The sequence below is a fragment of the Uloborus diversus genome, chromosome 2 (genome assembly GCF_026930045.1).
Source record: "Uloborus diversus isolate 005 chromosome 2, Udiv.v.3.1, whole genome shotgun sequence".
Classification (NCBI taxonomy): Eukaryota; Metazoa; Arthropoda; class Arachnida; order Araneae; family Uloboridae; genus Uloborus; species Uloborus diversus.
The window spans coordinates 161,894,193-161,914,291 of NC_072732.1; the positions used below are offsets into that span (position 1 = coordinate 161,894,193).

The following is a 20,099-nucleotide window of genomic DNA, read 5'->3' on the forward strand; positions in this document are numbered from 1 at the left end:
GTCAATACAATTTTGTCCAAGTTCCGACAAACATCTTATTGTTGCCTTCCCATATTTCCTAATGAAATATTGTTAAATATGTCAAAATTGTGCATAGATACTAGAACAATAATGCAAAATCACAATATCATAATTGCAAGTACACACTGGAATTCTTAGTTGGTTGATGTTCTTTCAAAATATAATGAACGCCATGCCAACATTAGTCATTATTATGTCATAATAGTTTCAAAAAAAGGAAGCAAATGGGAGAGTTATATTCATAAGTATTCTGATAAAATGTGAAAATTATGGCTATTTTCTTTGCTTGCATCTTTAGTTAAGTTCATTACATATGTCAAGTTTATTTTTTTTATCAGCAACTCGTTTAAGCGCTTTTTTTTTTTTTTTTTAAGAATCATAAAAAATAACATATTTTCAAACAATTTTTTGACGGCAAATAATAAAGTGACGTTAGAATGCTAAAAATATGTGCTTTGCAGATTTTACTTCTTAAAGCAGTGGTGCGCAACCTTTTTCTGTCTGAGGGTCGCACCTCATATTAAAATCATTCTCGTAGACCAGAACACATATGAAACAGTGAAAAGCAAAGGGATGCAAGTAGGCATTTTAAAAATTTTGAGTAAAACGCGTTTAAAGTTGTAGGGCTCAGCAGGCTCTCATTGAAATTTTTTTCTAAGTCAGTAGTACCTACCAGGATTACTAGTACCATCTCTTGCCCCTAGACAGAGGAAAGTTTCACCTACCATTTGTACTGGTTATCTCCAAATGTTTAATTTTGGCACTTACATCACCTTGCTTCTCACTGCCTCATATAAAGTTTCGAAATGTTTCATTCTTTTCTAAATAACATGGGAAAATACGGGAAAAGAAAGAAATTTTTAAAAATAAAAATTGGTGCAATAAATTATTTGATGATTGTTTTATTAATTTGTTTTTCAGAGATTAATTTATAAACATTTGGGTTCAAATGTATGATATTGTCACTTCTCGTGCTTTTCGGTTTGTAGCATTGAGCAAAACAACGGGCCGCACAGATCAGCTTCGCGGGCCGGATGTGGCTCGTGGGCCGTAGGTTGAGCACCACTGTCTTAGACCATTGCTTGAACTGATAAACTCTATTTCTGTGCTTCCATCAGCAGTTCTTTATTTGCACAAGCTTTTTTTATGTTCACTCTTTGAGAGGAGTATAAAAGGCAAAACATATTTCCATTCTAAGAAACAGTTTCAAGCAATTATTGTTTTGAAAAATATTCTTAAAAATAATGTATGAAATTGCTATAGATGTAGAAAAATTGTTCATACATTATATTTCTGCTAAAATATAGCTTTGTAACTGCATGTGAATTATTATGTAGCGATATACAGTATATTTTCCCAGAATTCTTTGTTGTCAACCTTTTATACTATATTCGCACACGAATTGTTTTTTTATTTTTCTTTATCCTTCCTTCCTTAGTGAATGGTTCATCAACGGTGAGCGATACCGCGGCGGCACTCACCCCCCCTCCACAACCCTCTTCTCGGACCCCAAGTACGTTTTATCTTACTCTCTTATCCTTTACCTTTATCAGTGTTTTTCCTGCACCATTATTGTTTTTTATTTGCCTGCTATGCGCATGCTTATTAAAGTCACACAAGTGTTGAAAAAGGTAAAAAAAAATCTAAAATGCACTATATAGTCAAAACTAGCCGATCACTTTCAAAAAGATACTTTTTTTTTGGAATTTCTTGAGAAATATCGGACGAATTTTTCTTTAACTTATTTCCCAATGAAACGTCTGCTTGAATTTACATTTTGCCGAAAAGATTCAATCGCGCATGCATTTAGAGCACCAACAGTAACTTTAAGAAGCACAAATGTTTTTCTAATAATCATGCATCGTAGGAAACTGGGAAAAAGCAGTAATTGTCTTAAATCATTTTTGTTTCCCATGCAAAAGTATCCCTTATAAAAAGTTGGGAATAAGTAGGCTTGCCAGACGTCCCGGTTTGACCGGGACAATCCCGGATTTCAGACGAAACTTCGGTGTCCCGGTCGGTTTACTTCATGTCCTGGAAAATGATAAATTTGATAAAATATGACCAAAAATGTCTAAAAATAAGAAACGGAAGGATCATTTTTAGGGGATAGTTAATTTGTCATTTGTAACATTAACATAAAAAATAATAAAATATTAGCTTGTGAAGGTTTTTACAACAAGATTAAAAGCGAAAAAAGTTCTGACCAATTGAAAATACTTGAAAATATATTTCAATTTTTTTTTCCTCATTCATATAGTTTCTACTTACTTAAGTAAGAAATAAAATGTTTAAATTTATTTGATTGTTTCATGGGTTTTGGTTTACCTCTAATTTCGGTTCATAGTTTGTAACTATTTATTCATAGCATTGAGAAGAAACTACCCACTAAAATAATCATCTAAAAACCAACCAAAAAAGTGCACGATTCTGAATACCTGCGACACTAGGGGGGTGGGGGTCCCACTTCTGATGTCCCGGTTGAACATTTTAGAAATCTGGCAAGCCTAGGAATAAGCAGTAACTTTCAGAAATAGTTGTTACTTGTATCGTAAGAAGCTGGGAATAAATAGAAATTTTCATTAATTAGTTTCATTTCCTATGCAAAAGTATCCTGTATCGTGAAAAACTAGCAATAAGCGAAAGTTTTCATAAAAAAGTTTTACTTCCTATTCAAAAAATGATAAGGCATCTTGCATCATAAGAAGCTGAGAATTATATGAAAGTTATTGCTTATATAAGCAATAACTTGCATAAATATTTTTTACTTCTCATGCAGAAGTGTCCTTCATCGTAAGAAACTCGGAATAAGCAGTAATTTTCAGAAATAATTGTCACCTCCTAAGCAAAAGTATATCCTATCCTAATAAGCTGAAATTTCCATACATTATTTTTACTTCCTGTGCAAAAGTATCCTATATCGTAAGTTGCTGGGAATAAGCAGTATTTTTTATAAATCAGTTTTACTTCCTATGCAGACAAAATCAATGGATTTCAAGGAAGTATCAATTATAATGACGAAGATATATGAGGCAGTGAGAAGCAAAGGTATGTAAGTGCCAAAATTAACAATTTCGAGATAACAGGTGCAAATGGAAGAGGAACCTCTCCTCTGTCTTGGGGCAAGAGTTAGTACTAGTAGCAGGTAGGAGCAGCTATACAGCATGATTTAGAAAAACTTTTCAATGAAAGCCGACCTAGGACATTATCTTTAAACGTGTTTTACTCAAAACTTAAAAATATCCACTTACATCCCTTTATTTCGCACTGCCTCATATACGATTCTTTAAAAAAATACCTATTTCCATCGCAAATTTTTGGCTCAAAATAGGCAGAACTTTCCAAGAAGTTTCACCAAAGTTTCAGAAAACTTGACAGTATGCCAGAGAAAAATTAAATTGAAATTTAAAAAAAAAATCTATATTGAATATTTGAAAAGCACAAGTAATATATTGCCCTGCGCATGAGTGAAATGTAGCAATTTAATACGTTCTTAATTTTGTAACCAATTATATGTAGCAATTTATTTATTAAAAATAAAAAGAGTTGAATAGTATTGTAAAATAGTAGATAGGTGGTAAGGGGCTGTTAACAAGTGATACGTTTTATCAACTAAACACAGATGCAACATTGGAGGCTTTGATCATACTTGTTACAGATATTTTTTCTCGTGCTCAAGTGCACATAGGAATCGCTATTGTATATAACTTGGCTACTGTTCAACCACGGATTGCTTGTAATTTGGCAATCGGCCAAATAAAGACGATTCCATCTGAATGAATCTAGCAGGGGAGAAGAGAAAACACAGATAGGGATATTGATACACGCGTTTTATAATGTCACTAGTGCTTTATTCATTTTTTGCTTTCTCTAAAATAAAATGAAGGGAAACAAAAAGTTACTATGCGAACAGCAAAATTTAAATAAAATGTTTTCATTTCGTTCGGGAATGTAAAAGCAAAATGGTATGCTAAAACTACGTTGTGAATAAATAAATCAATTAATTTTTGTAGTTGGAATGTATATCGAAAATACTGTAGATAAAAAAAATATTGCTGTGAGCATATTTTCATTACAAAACTGGGGCTAAACAATAGAGAGTCAAAAGTGCACATCTGAAACAAACCAACTAACACCATTATAAGCTAATAGATACGTCCATTTCCGCCTATAAACCGGATATTAGCCTTTCCATGTAATCGATGGTCGGACAGTATGAAGTTATGAAGAGTTATAAATTGCTATTTTTCATGAACCCACGGTGGAAAATTAATTTCTTCAAACGTTCATATTTTATCAAATTTTCAATAGGTATGTTTTCTTCTTTTTAATTTCAAATTTGAGTATAATTGCTCTCGGACACGCTGTCATTTTAGTTTCATTTGAAAGCGCGAAAAAAATACCCCCTATGAATATTTTCTATCTCCGGTCCTAATTAACGGAGGGACTTAATTAACAAGGGAAGAGGTTATAGGTAATCTTTTTAAGTTCGGGAAAGCAGTTTTAAACTCAATATTTGAATCTTTGACATTGTTGCTCAAATTAGACAAATAAAGTTCTTTAACTGTTTTAAAGCTTCTTTGATAAGGGGGGAATTTAATAGAATTGGATTAATAGCCGATTTTTTTTCTACGTCTTTTTCAGAATGTGATCGCATGTTCGTCAGCAACCCGGAAGGTCCGAAGAACGGAAGCTTCAGCGCCCCCGAGTTATCCATCCCCAAAGGCCACTCCCGACAATGCATCTACACGTTCATCGCAAGCGACAACGAGAGAGTTCAGGTCACCTTCATGTCGTTCAATCTCCACGGAGCTATTCCAGAGTAAGTTTCTCCATTCCTTTTTTTTTTTTTTTTTTTTTTTTTTTTTTTTTTTTTGCATTTGGGGACCCATTTTATCTATTTTTTGGATACTCAGAGTACAATAAATCAGGGCAACTTCGATCCATAACTGCCTATTTTTAACTGTAACACTGCTATTTAAAAAGTGTAAATGCCTCTATTGGCTAAAAGTTAAAGGAAAACTTCCACTTTACGCCAATATACCCATTTTTTTTATTTTTGTTTTTAATTTTGGTTAACCTATGCAACATTTCTAAAGAATTGCATAGTTTTCCAAAATTAAGAAATAGCTTTTTATGAACCATTTAAAGTGAATAATTAACCTGCTTTATTCTGGTTACCAGAGTTCTGGTTCAAAATTATTCTGCCACTTCAGGTAACTTTGAACCACATGAGAAGTGCAATGGAAAATAAGTAATTTTAATAAGTTTCAACTGAAAAATAAATAAATAAATAAATAAAAACTAAAGTTTTCAAAATTCCCCATTTTATCTTATAGCATTGTAAGATTTCTATTCTTTACTATATTGCACATAATATTACCTCGTTGGATGAGATATTTCAGCAGTTTCATATTAGAAATAAAAAGTATCTGCCATACAGTCATTTCAGAATTAAGGAAGTTTACAAAAGTGTAAACTTATTTTATAAACAAAAAGTAGATTGGGATTTTTTGAAAGTGAAATACACGCAAAAAAAATTATTAAAAAAAAACTAGGAAATGTAGCAAAGTTGACCCAAATGGTTCAAAGATGCCTAAATAACAGTACTGAATCTAACTTCTAAAGAGTTGGTAGTCAAATATGAGTAGAAAGTTTCGCAGGATACATTTTGTACCAGCGGTTATTAAAGGGGGGAGGGGGATGTCGCGTTCACCAAGAATACTATTCTTACACTGTAAAACAAAAAGCTGTCGTTTACAAGAAAATGTCAATGAAACTCGGCTTCCATAAAGATTTTTTGTAATGATACAGCTTCTTCTTATGTAACGTTGTACATAACTATGGATACAGTCTCTTCTTACTTAACGTTGTAAAGATACAGTTTATTCTTAAGTAACGCTACTTAAGAATAACTAGAGAAGCTAATAAACGTCTATATAACAATATTATGTTGAAATCTGAGGTCATATAAAAATGATTTTTAACAATTTTTTATCAATTTTTACATAAATCTTTTTTCATCTTATAGTTTTCAATTTCTTTATTCTTTATTTATTTGTCCCATATTTTTGAAAATTTTATTTTCTTATTTATTCATTATTTTTATTTCATTTATTTTCTTATTTATTCATTATTTTTATTTCATTTATTTATTTATTATTTTTATTTCAATTATTTATTTATTCATTTATTTTTTTTTTTTGTTTTATTTCATTTTTTATTGGTTTTATTTATTTTTCCATGCATTATTTTTTATTAATTAACTAATTTATTTACAAAGATTTGATGAACAGTGAGTTTTAAAAAAGCTTTTGCTTGTTTATTCACTATTATTTCAATCTGAAGCAACAATACCATCTGAAAAACATGTTTTAAAACTTAGAAACTCTTAAAGTAGGCGAAGTATGTGTGGATCATGTCCATTTTTTCATGCACTTAAATCCACATCAAACCTTTTTCCGAACGTTTTTCTAGATGCCCTTACAAATACCTCTTTAGGCCTATAGAGAAAACATTCCTTATCCTCTAATGGGAATAAAAGTGATACATATTTTAATAGAAATCAATCAAAACCTTCTTTGGTCAGGAAAAAAAATCAACTTGGCTGGGGTATGCAGGTTTATCGTAACTTTTGTTTTCCCTTTTCCGTTTTTCTCGGTTTGTTTGTATCATTTATATTCAGTAGTCAATGTATGTATGGCAACTCCCCTTAGAATAGATGAGAGTGTTGTATCTTGGGACATTTTCATATTTTAATTTTTAACGTCAATTATTTAAATATAATTTAAAACTTAAAAGTTACATTAAAATACCCAACATATTTCTCTGTAATATGATTTTAAAATTCAGAAAGTTTGAAAATAAAATATTGCAAGGCATTTAAAGTAATAGTTCAAGAACTTTCCAGAGCTAAAACATCCTATTGTACCTAGGGACACATCCTGTTGTTCCATGGGTTATTTTTCATGATTCTAGAAACAGCCACATCCTGAACCAATTTCGCACCTCCCCCCCCTCTCCAAAAAAAATTTCATGGTAATTAATTAAATTATGAGTAATGAAAATGAATCATGAATAATGAATTAATGAATAACTATCTTACATTTCTTAATTCCCAGCATGAGAAGAATATACCCCTGCTTTCCGTGCTATATGGCAAAATTAAAGCTTCTCCCTGAAATTTTGTAAGTTTTTGGAGAAAAGTTTCATTGTCTTGCTTAGTGAAAAGAGTGGAGGGTCGCTCCTAGTTTCTTAATCTCTCTTCACTCAGTTCAAATCACTTTATGTCGCGTGATTCACTCTTACAAATTAACTTCACTTCAAATGAATCTGCGCCGTAGTTAACTTGGTATCAAAGAATCTCTATTTACGAGGTAGGTCTGAGAAAACTTCCAAGTGAACAGAGATAACCAGTATTTTTACCAAATCACTGATGCACACAGAGTGAAGTAAAAGAAGACTGAGTAAAGTCACGGCTCAGGGCTCATCAACGATGTCCTTTGGTTTTACCACAACCTAAACAAACGATGATCCTTTGTAAAGAAACAATTCTGTACCTCAGAGCCAGATTGATGCAAGTCCAAAAGTTGCAATTTTCCGTTTATTTGTGCATTGTACGTAGAAGTCTATTCCCCATCGAGCCATGTGAAAGTAATTCTTAAAATTAAATCCTTTGCATTTTTTTACCATTTTTAAAAGAGCGCGCGTCCAATTCTTGGCATGCGCCAGAAAAAAAATTTTCTCTTCTCCTCTGAAATTATCATAATGTGAATTACGTCCTTTTGACTCTGAGGCGCAGAATATGTGAGCAACCATTAGTATAACGTACGATAACTGGATTAACCGTTAAAAGATGGCTCTGCCAGTCATCTTTACCCCTTCAATACGGACACGAGGCTGAAGAGGAAGGAAATTTCCTTCATTCTCATCTATCCATGGAACAGCTCGATAACGATGACAGGAATTTCAGTTACACAGATTTAACGAGCAGCATTTATGGTTTTTATGGAATGCTGCTTTAAGGAGTAATATGTATCTCTTGGAACTCTAATCAAGCCTCACTTTGTCCGAGTCACTTAACTCAGCGTGAATCAGTCCTTAGTCAATTTGGTAACAAAGAATGTAATCTCAGTTTACTTGGAAGCACGGTACTGCAGCTTCTACGAGAGATTTCAGCCGAAGAATTGAATTGCCGGTTGGAATCTCTTTCACAAACCTTCCACAGTGAACAGAGATAATCATTTTAGTTTCCAAGTAAACCAAGACGCTGATTCACGTAATCCATGGCTTACATTGGTTCCTCCGTGGCTCTGTGGTAGAAGCTTCGTTTTTTAAGCAGAAGGTTGTGGGTTCGATTCCCGCCGGTGCCCTGGGTGTTATTTCCTTCTCTTGTGTTGTAAATATTTTCTGTGTGTGTCCGGAGGCAAGACACATTGCACGCAGTCCTCTATGTATATGAAGCATTGGTTTCTGTATAAAGAAATCTTGTGTTTTCAGATGCAACCACGAGTACATCGACCTTTACACGGAGATCGAGGACGCTAGCATGGAGTTGATCCGAACGCCGTTCGGTGGTCGGTACTGCGGCAAGAACAGACCCCGGAACCGGATATCCATGTACCGGACGCTGGTAATCGCCTTCTATACCGACGAGGAGCACGTCTCGCCGGAAGCTTTCGAAGGCTTCTACGAATTCATCAATGCCTGTAAGTGTCTGTTTGCATCCAAATGATACTTCTTTCCAGTTTTGAAATTCTTTTAGTCCTGGTGGCGTAAGAATTGTCTTAAATAGTATCTACAGTCATTACATTACTTTACATCCCTGGGTCCAACGTGTCTACCACAGATGTGATTCACCGATTGGTTGGGATAGTGGGAGACAATTCAGCCGCATCTTTAGTTATTAACCCCTTCAGTCGGCATTATGAAATACTTAACCAAACATGTTTATATTTCGTACACAGTGTACTATGGTAAAGGGTATATTGTAGATATGATTTCAAGTTTGTAGGCAAAAAAGTAAAAGAATTACAATATGTCCAATATTCAAGACTAATATTTTTGAAATTAATATTTCATATAAAAAACGATGAAATATCAAGCAAACTTCATTGGAAAATGTTTTCCAAACAATGATAAAACATAATATAAGCATTTGAAAATCCTAATAAAAATTACATATTTTTTTAAAAAATCACAAAAAAGCCTCTCCTTTGGGACGAGAATACATGGTTGTAAATTGAGCCACTTGCTATTTCCCAATCCCTATATGATTGTGTTGGTAATCCCAAAACGAAAAATCCTTTCACAGATACTAATAAGTAGAATGTAGCGTCAACTACAAAAAAAAAGTAATGTAATCAATTATTAAATGATTAGCAGCTGTTTAAAAGCTCATGTCTGTTATAACTGACGCCAGGTCGGAAGGGGTTAAAGCATTAGTTACAGAGAGTGAATAGTAAGGAAAACTTACAAGAGATGATGCAAAAATCGTAAGGTAAATTTTTAGTTAAGACAAGTTTTTATATTGTTCTAAAATGATGTTCCTTTCGCAAAAAAACAAGAATCGACAACCATGAACAAACTTCTCTTGTTAATTTCCAACATAATTCTACTTTTTTGCAAAACTGATAAATCATGAGTCATCTTATCGTAAAAATTAAATAAAATCCAGTGGTATGAAACTCTTACATTGAAGTGTAAAAAGGGACGAAGATGCAAAAATTTCCTTTTTTGTATTGGCATAAGTTGACAACAATTAATTAATTCACTCTCAGAAAAAACATCCGATAAAACTGATAACTATCGAACACATAACATTAATCTTCCTTGTGGGCGTAAAACAATTAAATACTCTGCGTTTTGTCTGGATAGCTTTCCGTTAATTTTTCTTATTGTGGTCTGACTCGCAAGAGCCGGGGAAAAAGTGAATTTCTTTTTTCTTTGTTAGATTCAACGTCGGCTATTTTTCTCATTACCTTTTTCTGCTCCCAAATGAAACGGAAGAGATTGTGTTCCGAATAATAAAAAAAAATTCTTGCAAACAAAATTCTTTTTGTCCTCAAACAAAGTTTTTGGCTCGACATTGTTGTTTCAATACACTTATAACTTTTTCTTTCTATCTTTTTTACTTTCTTTCTACTTTTTCCTTTAAAAGTAACTATAATTTTTGTTACAAAGTTGTTCAGGAAAAACATGACAAACTTTCTGACTGCTTTCAGTTCCATGTTTTATTCGAATGAACGTCTTGATGTTTTGAAACATGAATCACATTTTCAAAATGTACTTCACCTTCTGCGTTGTCAATCAGAGACAATTTAAGTAACGAGAATCTTGTAAACATTGGCCATGTGTAAATCTATTTTTACTTTTGCGTTTTTATTTAGAAATGTTTTTTCCAGTTACAGTAATTGAATGAACATTCTTCATGATGCCCGTATGAAGAATGAAGAAGAAGACACATTGCCCGTATTTGTTCGAAAGTCTGAACGATTTATAAGATATCCTTTATCTTTTGTATTGTTATTCAGAACTTGAACTACTAAGTAATAATAATCGTAAAATCGCTCTTCTTGTATCAAGAAACGTTGTTATTCATTCCAAGTTAAATAACACTTCTGAAATCCACTTGAGGCTAAGGTCACCAGTAACAGTTAAGGGTCCAGTAAGAGACAGTCATAAGTTTGGATTTAAATAACACTGGGGAACAGCAATTTCGTTGTCTTAAATCTGTGACTTGATTTCAACTAACTTTTGGCCTCTGGGTCCAAAAATATTCGCAGTTTTTGTCTATCACGTCATGTTTTCAACCTACAGGATACCTTCAAAAGTCATACAAATTGTGCATATAAAGGAAAATAAAAGTAAAAACTTGTCAAATGCACTGTTTACAATCAACAATTTTATTCATACAAAGGCTATAATAGTTACCGCAAGTAAAATTGTGTATTTATACATATTAAGGTAAAAATTTTCGCTTATAGCTTTTTCTGGAGTGTTTAATCTGTGGACATTCTCGCTTGATGCTCCAACAATAGTCAGCCATCATATGTACATCCCATCTACCTTGATATCGTGTCTCCATGACCTTCAAATCTTGGTGGAATCGCTCGCCCTGTTCATCACTGACTGCACCAAGATTTTTCGGGAAGTTAGCAAGATGGCTATGTAAAAAATGCAATTTGATGCTCATGTGGCAACCAAGCATTTTGAAGCTCTCCAAGAGTTGCTGGACAATTTCGGCGTAATTCTGGGCTCGTGTATTTCCAAGAAAGTCTTTAACAATGTTTTTGAATGCCAACCAAGCATTCTTTTGAATTTCTGACATTGTTCCTATGAACGTTTCATCTTTCACAAGCTGCCGAATCTGTGGACCATCAAAAACACCGGCCTTTATCTTTTCAAATGACAGGCTAGGAAATGCTGAAATGAGATATTTGAAACAGTCTCCTTCAATTGGTAAAGCTTTTACGAATTGCTTCATGAGACCCAATTTTATATGCAGAGGTGGAAATATAATTTTCTTTCTGTCGACAAGTGGATGATGTAGAATGTTTGGATCACCAGGTTTCAGGTCAGATCTTGGCGGCCAGTTCGTCTGCATCCAATGTTTCTCACGAGCTCTGCTGTCCCACATACACAAAAAGCAGGGATACTTAGTATATCCGCGTTGCTGGCCAAGAAGAAAGCAGACCATTTTAAGGTCAACGCAAATGATCCATTGGTGCATTTGATATTGCAACAAATCAATGACTCTCTTTATGTCTTCGTATTCTTCCCTCAAATGAACTGAATGGCCTATCGGGACTGAACCAAATAAATTTCCATTGTGAAGAAGAACACACTTCAAGCTCCGCTTTGAGCTATCGATAAACAGTCGCCATTCAGTTGCGTTATAGGCTGAAATTCCCAACTCTTCCATTAAACCATGTACGTTATCGCAATACACAAATCCATCATCACTTCGAAAGTACTGCAGAAACGCGCTTTCTCTTGATCGAAAATATGATACCTTAGCTCCCTTTTCAAGCAAGTTTTTCTCATGCAGTCTTGATGCTAAGAGCTCTGAAGCTTTTTTGGATAATCCCAAATCTCGTACCAAATCATTCAACTCATGTTGCTCAAATCCCTTACGAACGGAATCACATTCAATTTCAAAATCTTTATCGTTGGGGTCACTTCGATCTTCATCAGACTCGTATTCCTGTATTTCCAAACAGGGTAATTCATTGAAAACTGGCACTGGGATTTCAGCTGAATGAGGCACTGGGCGTATAGCTGATGGTAAACTAGGATACTCTATTTTACATTTGTTTTTCTTATTATATCCTGACGTTTTCACTATACAAAAGTAACAATCACTTGAATGATCTCTGGGCTCTCGCCAAATCATAGGGATACCAAATGGAAATTTACCACGTGTTCCCTTTGTCCACATCCGTAAACTCTCAACACACTGCTTACACACTTTGTGTGGAGCCCATGATTTGTCTTGATCTCCAATTTTCACTTTGAAATAGGCATAATAGACTTGCCTGAAAAATGTACTGATGTTTGTCCTTTGACTGGGAATGGTAAAACTGCCCTATATATAACAAAACGAATCGGGGCTGTTTAAGCACTTACGACGTGAACTAGCCATAAGGAAAAGTTTCAGTTGATGTATAAATGAAAACTAAACGCTCAAAAACAAGAACAAGAACAGTATATAAACAAGAACTCAAACTCCACGTTGGAATGTGATTCACTATTTCAGAGTAACATACAACCTCTCACTACAGTATCTCAGGCGTAATTGAACAACCCCAGACCAGTATAAACCTGTCGCTGTGCTCCCATGCGTCATTTACCCGGCGCCAATCGGAGAAGGTTAGTGCCAGCCAGCCAATGATTCATGCTCGATTCCGCGGGGAGTAGTCACATTCTCATAAGGTGTAGAGAAAAAACTTGACGTGGTAGAATAAAACTAACTACAGTTTTGAAACCAGCATGCCTAATTAACTATAAAACAGCTCAAAAACCTAACTCAACAGAAATTGTTTTACAAATTGTTCCCCAGTGTAATAAACCTTTTAGGCGGGTAAAACTGATGTTGCTGCGACCGATGAATACGGTACAGACATCTAGTGTTATCAGAGTGAATTTACAAGGTTGGTATTTACAAGGTAGTAGTGAAAGTTCATGAGCAGCCACCACGAGGTTAGCTGGTGCTTCATGTTCATTTTAATTTAGTAAGACTTTAGTTCTAAAAATATAGAACTTTTGCACATTTTGAAGAGAAAAAATTAATTTTGTCTATTACTCATCCTTTCCTCATCCTGTCTGTTACTGTGTATCATCAAATTGATGTCTGATTTTCATCAGATTTTTCGGTGTCTGTTACTGGGAGGTCAGACTTTTTTTTTCAAATTGAGCAAATAAAAATAGAATAAACTAATTTAGAGGATCCAAAAGCAGTCAAACGTTAGATGAGATAAGGTAGTATGAGAGAAAAGTTGTTTAAAAAGTCTAAATTCATGAAAAGGTTTAGAAAATTGAATTAACCTGAGAGTGATGTCTTAAGCGGGTCATTCTCAGAAAAATCAGGAATTTGTGTTTCTGGTTTTTATCATGAAGAATAAAAGTTTAGAAAATAATTCAAGTGAATGAAACACTTTAATAGAACTGATGAAATATTTTGAAGTAGCTAAAAGAGAAAAAAATATTTTATTTATTGCTTAAATTTTGGCCACAGAAGTGATTTATCACATCCGTGGACTGTAGCCACTTATCTTTTTTTGTTTCCATATTTTATTTTTCTTGCACCAAACAAGAACCTAGCTATTTAGGCTAAATTTTGGATAAAGTACACACTTAGTACAAACTTCACAAAAAAGTAAAGTTAAACTTAATTTTGATATGTATTTAATTGCAAGTTTAATTCTTGTAACCAGAGAAATAGTCACATCTGTTGACAGAAAAGAAAGTGCCAATAAATTCTTCCAAGCACCAAACGGTATTGGTTGAAGGACCAACTCTCAAGAAGCCATTTTGTTTAGTGAGACAGAAACAGAAGCTTGCTTTGAGATTTCTGTGACTTTATTTCAAGTTTTTTGTCCTTGATTAATAAAAAGTAAAGATCAACTCATCACATCTGTGACTCATACATATTTAAAATAACTAGGGAAGATAATACTAAGGATTCAATGAATTGATAATATTAAATGTAAAATATTTGTTTTTCAAGTTTCAAGTCAAAACTTCAAAAGCACATGTTCTTAAATGTAGAAAATGGCTGTTTTTATCACATCCGTGGACATCACATCTGTGGACAGAATTTGTCCATGGATGTAGCACTAACCAAGTAATTTTTAAAACTTTAAATATTTGCTCGCTTGATCTGAAGCAAATAATAGCATTATTATCACTATAATAGCATTATTACTTTAGGATGGATCTAACTTAATCTTAAGTATTTAACTTATTAGGAGAAATTTTATGTTTTTAAAAATCAGCAGCAAAAATCCTGCTTTTTCTGAGAACGACCCAAGCATGTCAGTGACTGGTGCCGTTTCCCTACTATTGGTATTATAAATCAGAAAGGGACAATAATCTTGTATTGTGTAGTTCACCTTATGATTATTGGCATTTGTCTTTGAAAGAACCAACAACTTAAAAACCGTTTAAAAACAAGAGAAATCAGGGTTGCTAAAATCAAGTATTTGGTCAAAACACATTTTCTCAATGGTTCATTATTGTTTGTTTGCATTTTTTAAAGCGCGACGTATTTTCTTTACTTTATAATAAAGCTGAATGTCCCTCTGTCTGTCCGGATCTCTGTGGCGCGCATAGCGCCTAGGCCGTTCGGCCGATTTTTATGAAATTTGGCACAAAGTTTGTTTGTTCCATGGGGGTGTGCACCTCGAAGCGATTTTTCGAAAATTCGATGTGGTTCTTTTTCCAATCCAATTTTAAGAACAAAAATATCATAAGATGGACGAGTAAATTACGAAATTATCATAACGTGGAACCGTAACATGGGTACAAGCCAACTGGCGAGAAAATTCACCATACATTATTTGTAAATATACAGGCGAACCAAAAGACCTTTTAATTTTCTACTACGGGCAAAGCTGTGCGGGTACCACTAGTATCTTATAAAATAATTAAGTTATGTAGTTCAACGAGTACCAGAAGGTTATATGAAGCATACTATAAACGTTTTTCAACTGGAATATTCGTTGTTATTTGTTCCAAAGCCCCAATGTCACTAACAAAATTGACTTTCCATTTAGCGTTTCTAAGCATTACTTTTTAATTATTTAAGTTATTTGTTCCAAAATCTAACTGACAGTTCTTAGCTCCATTAATCTTTTTGCCGTAGTTATACAGAACTTATTCAGGAAACAAGATTTTGAAAACGTTATTATTCGTTCTGAACTCTAAATAATAGTGATAAAATTTACTTATCCTTTTACACTGGTGCCCAACTACAGCCCGCTGGGTACATTTGCTTGAATTTGCTCGTATATTTTTGTTACATTTTTCTTTCCTTGAAATGTTAAATAACTTATGAAATTGTGTAAAAAAAATGTGAAGTAACTACCTCGTTTAACAGCGAGTCTGATGAATTTAACTTATTGATTAAATATATTGTTATTTCGCTATTTATTTTTACTTATTTTCAATCTTCATTCCTTAAAAGTAATAAAGAGTTTGAGAAGTTATTTTATTAAGTTTAAAACCTATGCAAAAAGAGCGTCGTCTGACGAATTCCTTTCGTAAAAGTGAAAAAAAAAAAAAAAAGTTGTCTGATTTTCCCCACTCAATTTATATTGATAGCTCAATGTACCCAAAAAGAAAAAAAAACATGAAGTTAATTGCCCAGCTAAACATTCAGTTTGATAAACCTGCTTCTTGTTGTAAAAAATATTATTTTTCTCACTTTTTTGCTTGTTTGATTTTATTTTTCTTTCTCAAATGTGCAATCAACTCAAGAAGTTATTTTTTAACATGTGCATCAAATTCTTCAAATAGCAATTTTGGAAAAAAAATTTAAAAAAAACTCATGAGTGAGAAAATTAAAGTTACTCTTATTTCTCTGCATAGTAATAACTGATTGCTTTCTTCAAAGTATAGGTAATTTATAAATTAATGTACAAAAAAGAAATTCATTAACTTTATTTAGAACATCTCTTATTAAATAGGTATTACCGATATTTGAAAAAAAAAACATTATTTTTCCTTTCCGATTAGGTGATAATTACCTTATCGTTTCCTCGCAAAAAAATGAGCAAATTAAGAAAGCATTTGATGAAGAAATAAAGAAAATAAACTAATTACCATTTTATTTTACACACCAAATACGTTAATATGTGAGAAAATTATATGATTTTGTAGGTTCTTGACGAACATTTTTAGCTTTTTTTTTCATATAGCAAACAACAGAGCTCAAACAAAAGAGTTGCCCCCGCTCCCCAAACACCATGCTGCAATGCCACATGACATGCTTGAACATTTTTTTTAAATACTTTACATTTTGCCATAACTATATGGCTTAAATGATTTTTAAAAATGAAACAATTAATCAAACATTCATATATACATACAGGGTAGCCCCATTTACTATGGGCCAATACCTAGTTTCTAAACTGTTAGAGTCATGCACGTAACTCCCATCAGGAAAAAAAATGTAAACCATGCAAGTAATTATATGTATGCTAGGGTATATCTTTTTTTTTTTTTTTTTTGAATATTGACTTGCGCAATTAGGATGCATTGTAATTGCCCCCTAGAAATTAATTTCTAATATTACTTTTGAAAAATATTAAAACTACATTACTTTAAAGTTTTTAGTTCGCGAATGAGCCGTACATTTTAGTGAAGTTAACCAAAACTCAATTTTTACAGCTTTTCTTGTACATTTCAGTATTCCGTTTGAAAAAGTACCGCAATATTTATCTCCCAATTAATGTGCATCATGCACGTAGAGTATGTCCTGCATTAGTGTTTTTTTTTTTTTTTTTTTTTTTTTTTTTGAGTATCGATTTGCACATTTGGGATCTAATGTACTTGCACATTAGATATTCTTTTCTGATAATTAAAAATGCTCGATGATGCTCGTGTTAAATATATGCTTGTGACCTTTTATTCAAAGGCTATAGACATTTATCATCAATTAACTCATTTATTTAATAAGTAAAAAGTACGGTATATATGAAACAAAACATACTTAATCTACTGCAAGAAGTGAGATACCAAATAATTACGACAATTTGAATACATGGAAAAGTTTACGTACCGTATGTCAACCTTCATTCAGATGCCAAAACACAGTACTGCAATCAGCCACTGATACAGTTATGTTTCCATCAAATTTCGAACACTTTTAGGAACTCTTTCTTTGTTCTCAAAGGAGGCATTGCTTCTCGATTACGCAAGTGCTTTCGCAGGAATCCATCTCTCTTGGCCAAACCACATACAATAAAACCTGTGAAGTTGACCACCTGTCTAAGTTGACCGCTTTTTTCAGGTACGGAATTAACCCTTATCATATAAATCAACCTTTGTAAGTTGAACACCTGTTTAAGTTGACCACTAAACTAGTCACCGTAAGTGGTCAACTTACACAGGTTTCACTGTACTGATTCTGCTGCCTCGATCACTAATTTCACCGCTCTCTCGCAACTTTGAGTGTGTATTGAACATAGAGGAAGGTTCAGTTGAGAACATTCAATGCTTTAAGCTGTTCCAAAGATAAATTTGCTGTGAAAATTGGTTCAGTGAGGATCTCTGCGTCCCAGTCAATCAGTTCAGTAAGATTGCAAGCATCAAGATTTATCGATTGCGGAACTCTAAAAGACCATACTTATGTACATCCTTGCTCATTTCCTACCCTAATTGACATCAATTTGTGAACTGCAAAAGCTCTTTTGTTTGTGTCATGAGAGCAGAAAAGAACAATGAGCATATTCTCAGGATGAGCCCACCATGATCCATTTTTTATGTAGAGTTCAGAAGCTTCTTTAATTCTCTCATCTTGCTTCTGCCAAAGTCTAAATAACTGTATTAGATGTGAGGGTTCATACTTGATCTCATGTTTGACCTTAATCTTGTAAAACATTGGGAAGCAAACTTGAGCTACCCATGTTGAGCTACCCAAGGAGGTTTAAGATTTCCGTATCTTTATTTCCAATATTATGTTTTCTCATATGGAGCAGCAAGCTCCACATAGCACATGTCAGCCATCTGCTGTGGGAGAGTTGGCCACATTTAAGAGCTGCTACTTCTGTTTCCAGCTCGCATTTTTCAATTGCATGAAGATATACTCCATGCTACTTGACTCTCAGTGCTCATTTAGCTTAGAACATTTTCCTTGATTTTAACAAGGAGCTCCAAAAACGGAATTGGCTCAGATCTAGTTTTTTCTCAAGAACTTCAACCTGAGAAAATAGTTTACCAATAGTACCACTCCAGCCCTTTTCTGAACAACTTGGTCCGTCATACTTTGCGACTATATGACGTAATAGGAGCTCATTGATGTGAAGCCAGCAGAAAGATCTGAAAAGTCTGCGATTGAGAAGTTTTTCGACAAAATGCAGCATGCCACCCTTCCAACCGGACATATCATTAGTTGTATCACTGCCAATTAGTTGAAGGCTAATATCTATGCCTCTGTCTTTTAGGCATACAATCCAATTGCGCATTGCTCAGCCGGTTTTGCATTTGCAGATTTTTCCTCTGGTGTACCGTTCTGTACATGTGTACAGAGTTTTAAAAGAAAGCATTTGAATAGTAGCAAAACAAGAATTTTAAACATTTTATTTTCGAAAAAATGTTTGGAAATTGATCATTTTTTGCCTTTTTTTCAAACTTTATAGCTCGTTTCCCGGTAGCTAAACCTAAATATTTTTCAAAAAAAAAATAAATATATTAAAAATGAATTTCTAGGGGTCAAATACAGTACATCCCAATTGCGCAAGTAAATATTCAAAAAAAGAAAACAACTATGACATACCGTAATGTATGCTGTTTCATGCAATAAATATGTTTTTATAGAAATTTTAAAATCAAATATATAAAGTCTTAAGATATCACATATTATGACAATTAGGCACTCTGAAGTTAGGAGCAAAAAAGTAGACAGGAAAAGGACTAAAACTGACAGCGTTATGGCGATTTAAAATAAAGTGTAGTTGGTGGGTAAAAATTACCAGCTGCTTCCGTATTACAAGGACATAACATTTTAAATGACAGCATTCGTGGATGCGAAAAATTGTCTTAAGTAGTATTTTCTATGAAAATTGCAGGAACGACCGTGGTGAGGTGAATATGCAAATCATTAAAAAAAAGGCAAACGTGATTAAAAATTAATCAATTTATTCAGTATCTAAAGTGCCCCCCCCCCCCCCCCGCTCGGGCAGAAGTCAAACCGGCGAGACATTCTACCAATTAGTTCAATTGATGGTTTCTTGAGGTCATCTTAGCCAAGCCGCAGCCACTGCTGTGTACAGATCATGAAGGGTTTGCGCCAGGGGTCCTGATTTTATGTTACGTTCAATGAAATCTCACAGGTCCTCAATGAGATTCAGATATGGAGAGGCAATGGATCAAGAAAGGATGTTAAATCCAGTTAGACTGTTACGAATTCGCAGTGCGACATGCAGCCTGGTATTTACTTGCTATAATACAGTGCTGGATGTTACCTGAAACAAGGGAAACAACAGGCTCCACAAGTTGTGTGACGGAGCAGTTCGCTATCAAACTTCCATCAAAATGTACCAGGGATACGTCCTACAATCAAACATTATTCCACCCCAAACTATGACGCCAAGGTCAGGACCGGTGTGACACTCGGTAAAATAGGCTGGTCGTAGCGTTCTATGAGTCGCCGCCATATCTGTCTACGGCCGTCATTTCTCTCCAGACAGAAATGAGACTCATCCGTGAGCAATACCCAGTGCCATTCGATTCTCCAGATACGATAACGCCGACACCATACCAGGCGTGTAGCTCTGTTATGAGCAGCCTATGGTGTCCTGTGACTGGTACCGGTGAACGTAACTGCACCTGGCATCATGGTTTGGGCTAGCATAATG

At 34.0% G+C, this 20,099-nt stretch overlaps 1 protein-coding gene across 1 annotated transcript in view; it reads left to right on the top strand.

The window, feature by feature from the left end:
- The first annotated feature begins 4,664 nt into the window (after window positions 1-4,664).
- The window catches only part of LOC129217461 (cubilin-like), a 43,833-nt gene continuing 28,398 nt past the window's right edge, over window positions 4,665-20,099 (top strand). Inside the window, exons 1-2 of the mRNA XM_054851762.1 lie at window positions 4,665-4,843; window positions 8,521-8,729. Coding sequence (XP_054707737.1) covers window positions 4,677-4,843; window positions 8,521-8,729 — 376 coding nt within the window. The 5' untranslated portion in view covers window positions 4,665-4,676. The remainder of the gene's footprint in view (window positions 4,844-8,520; window positions 8,730-20,099) is intronic.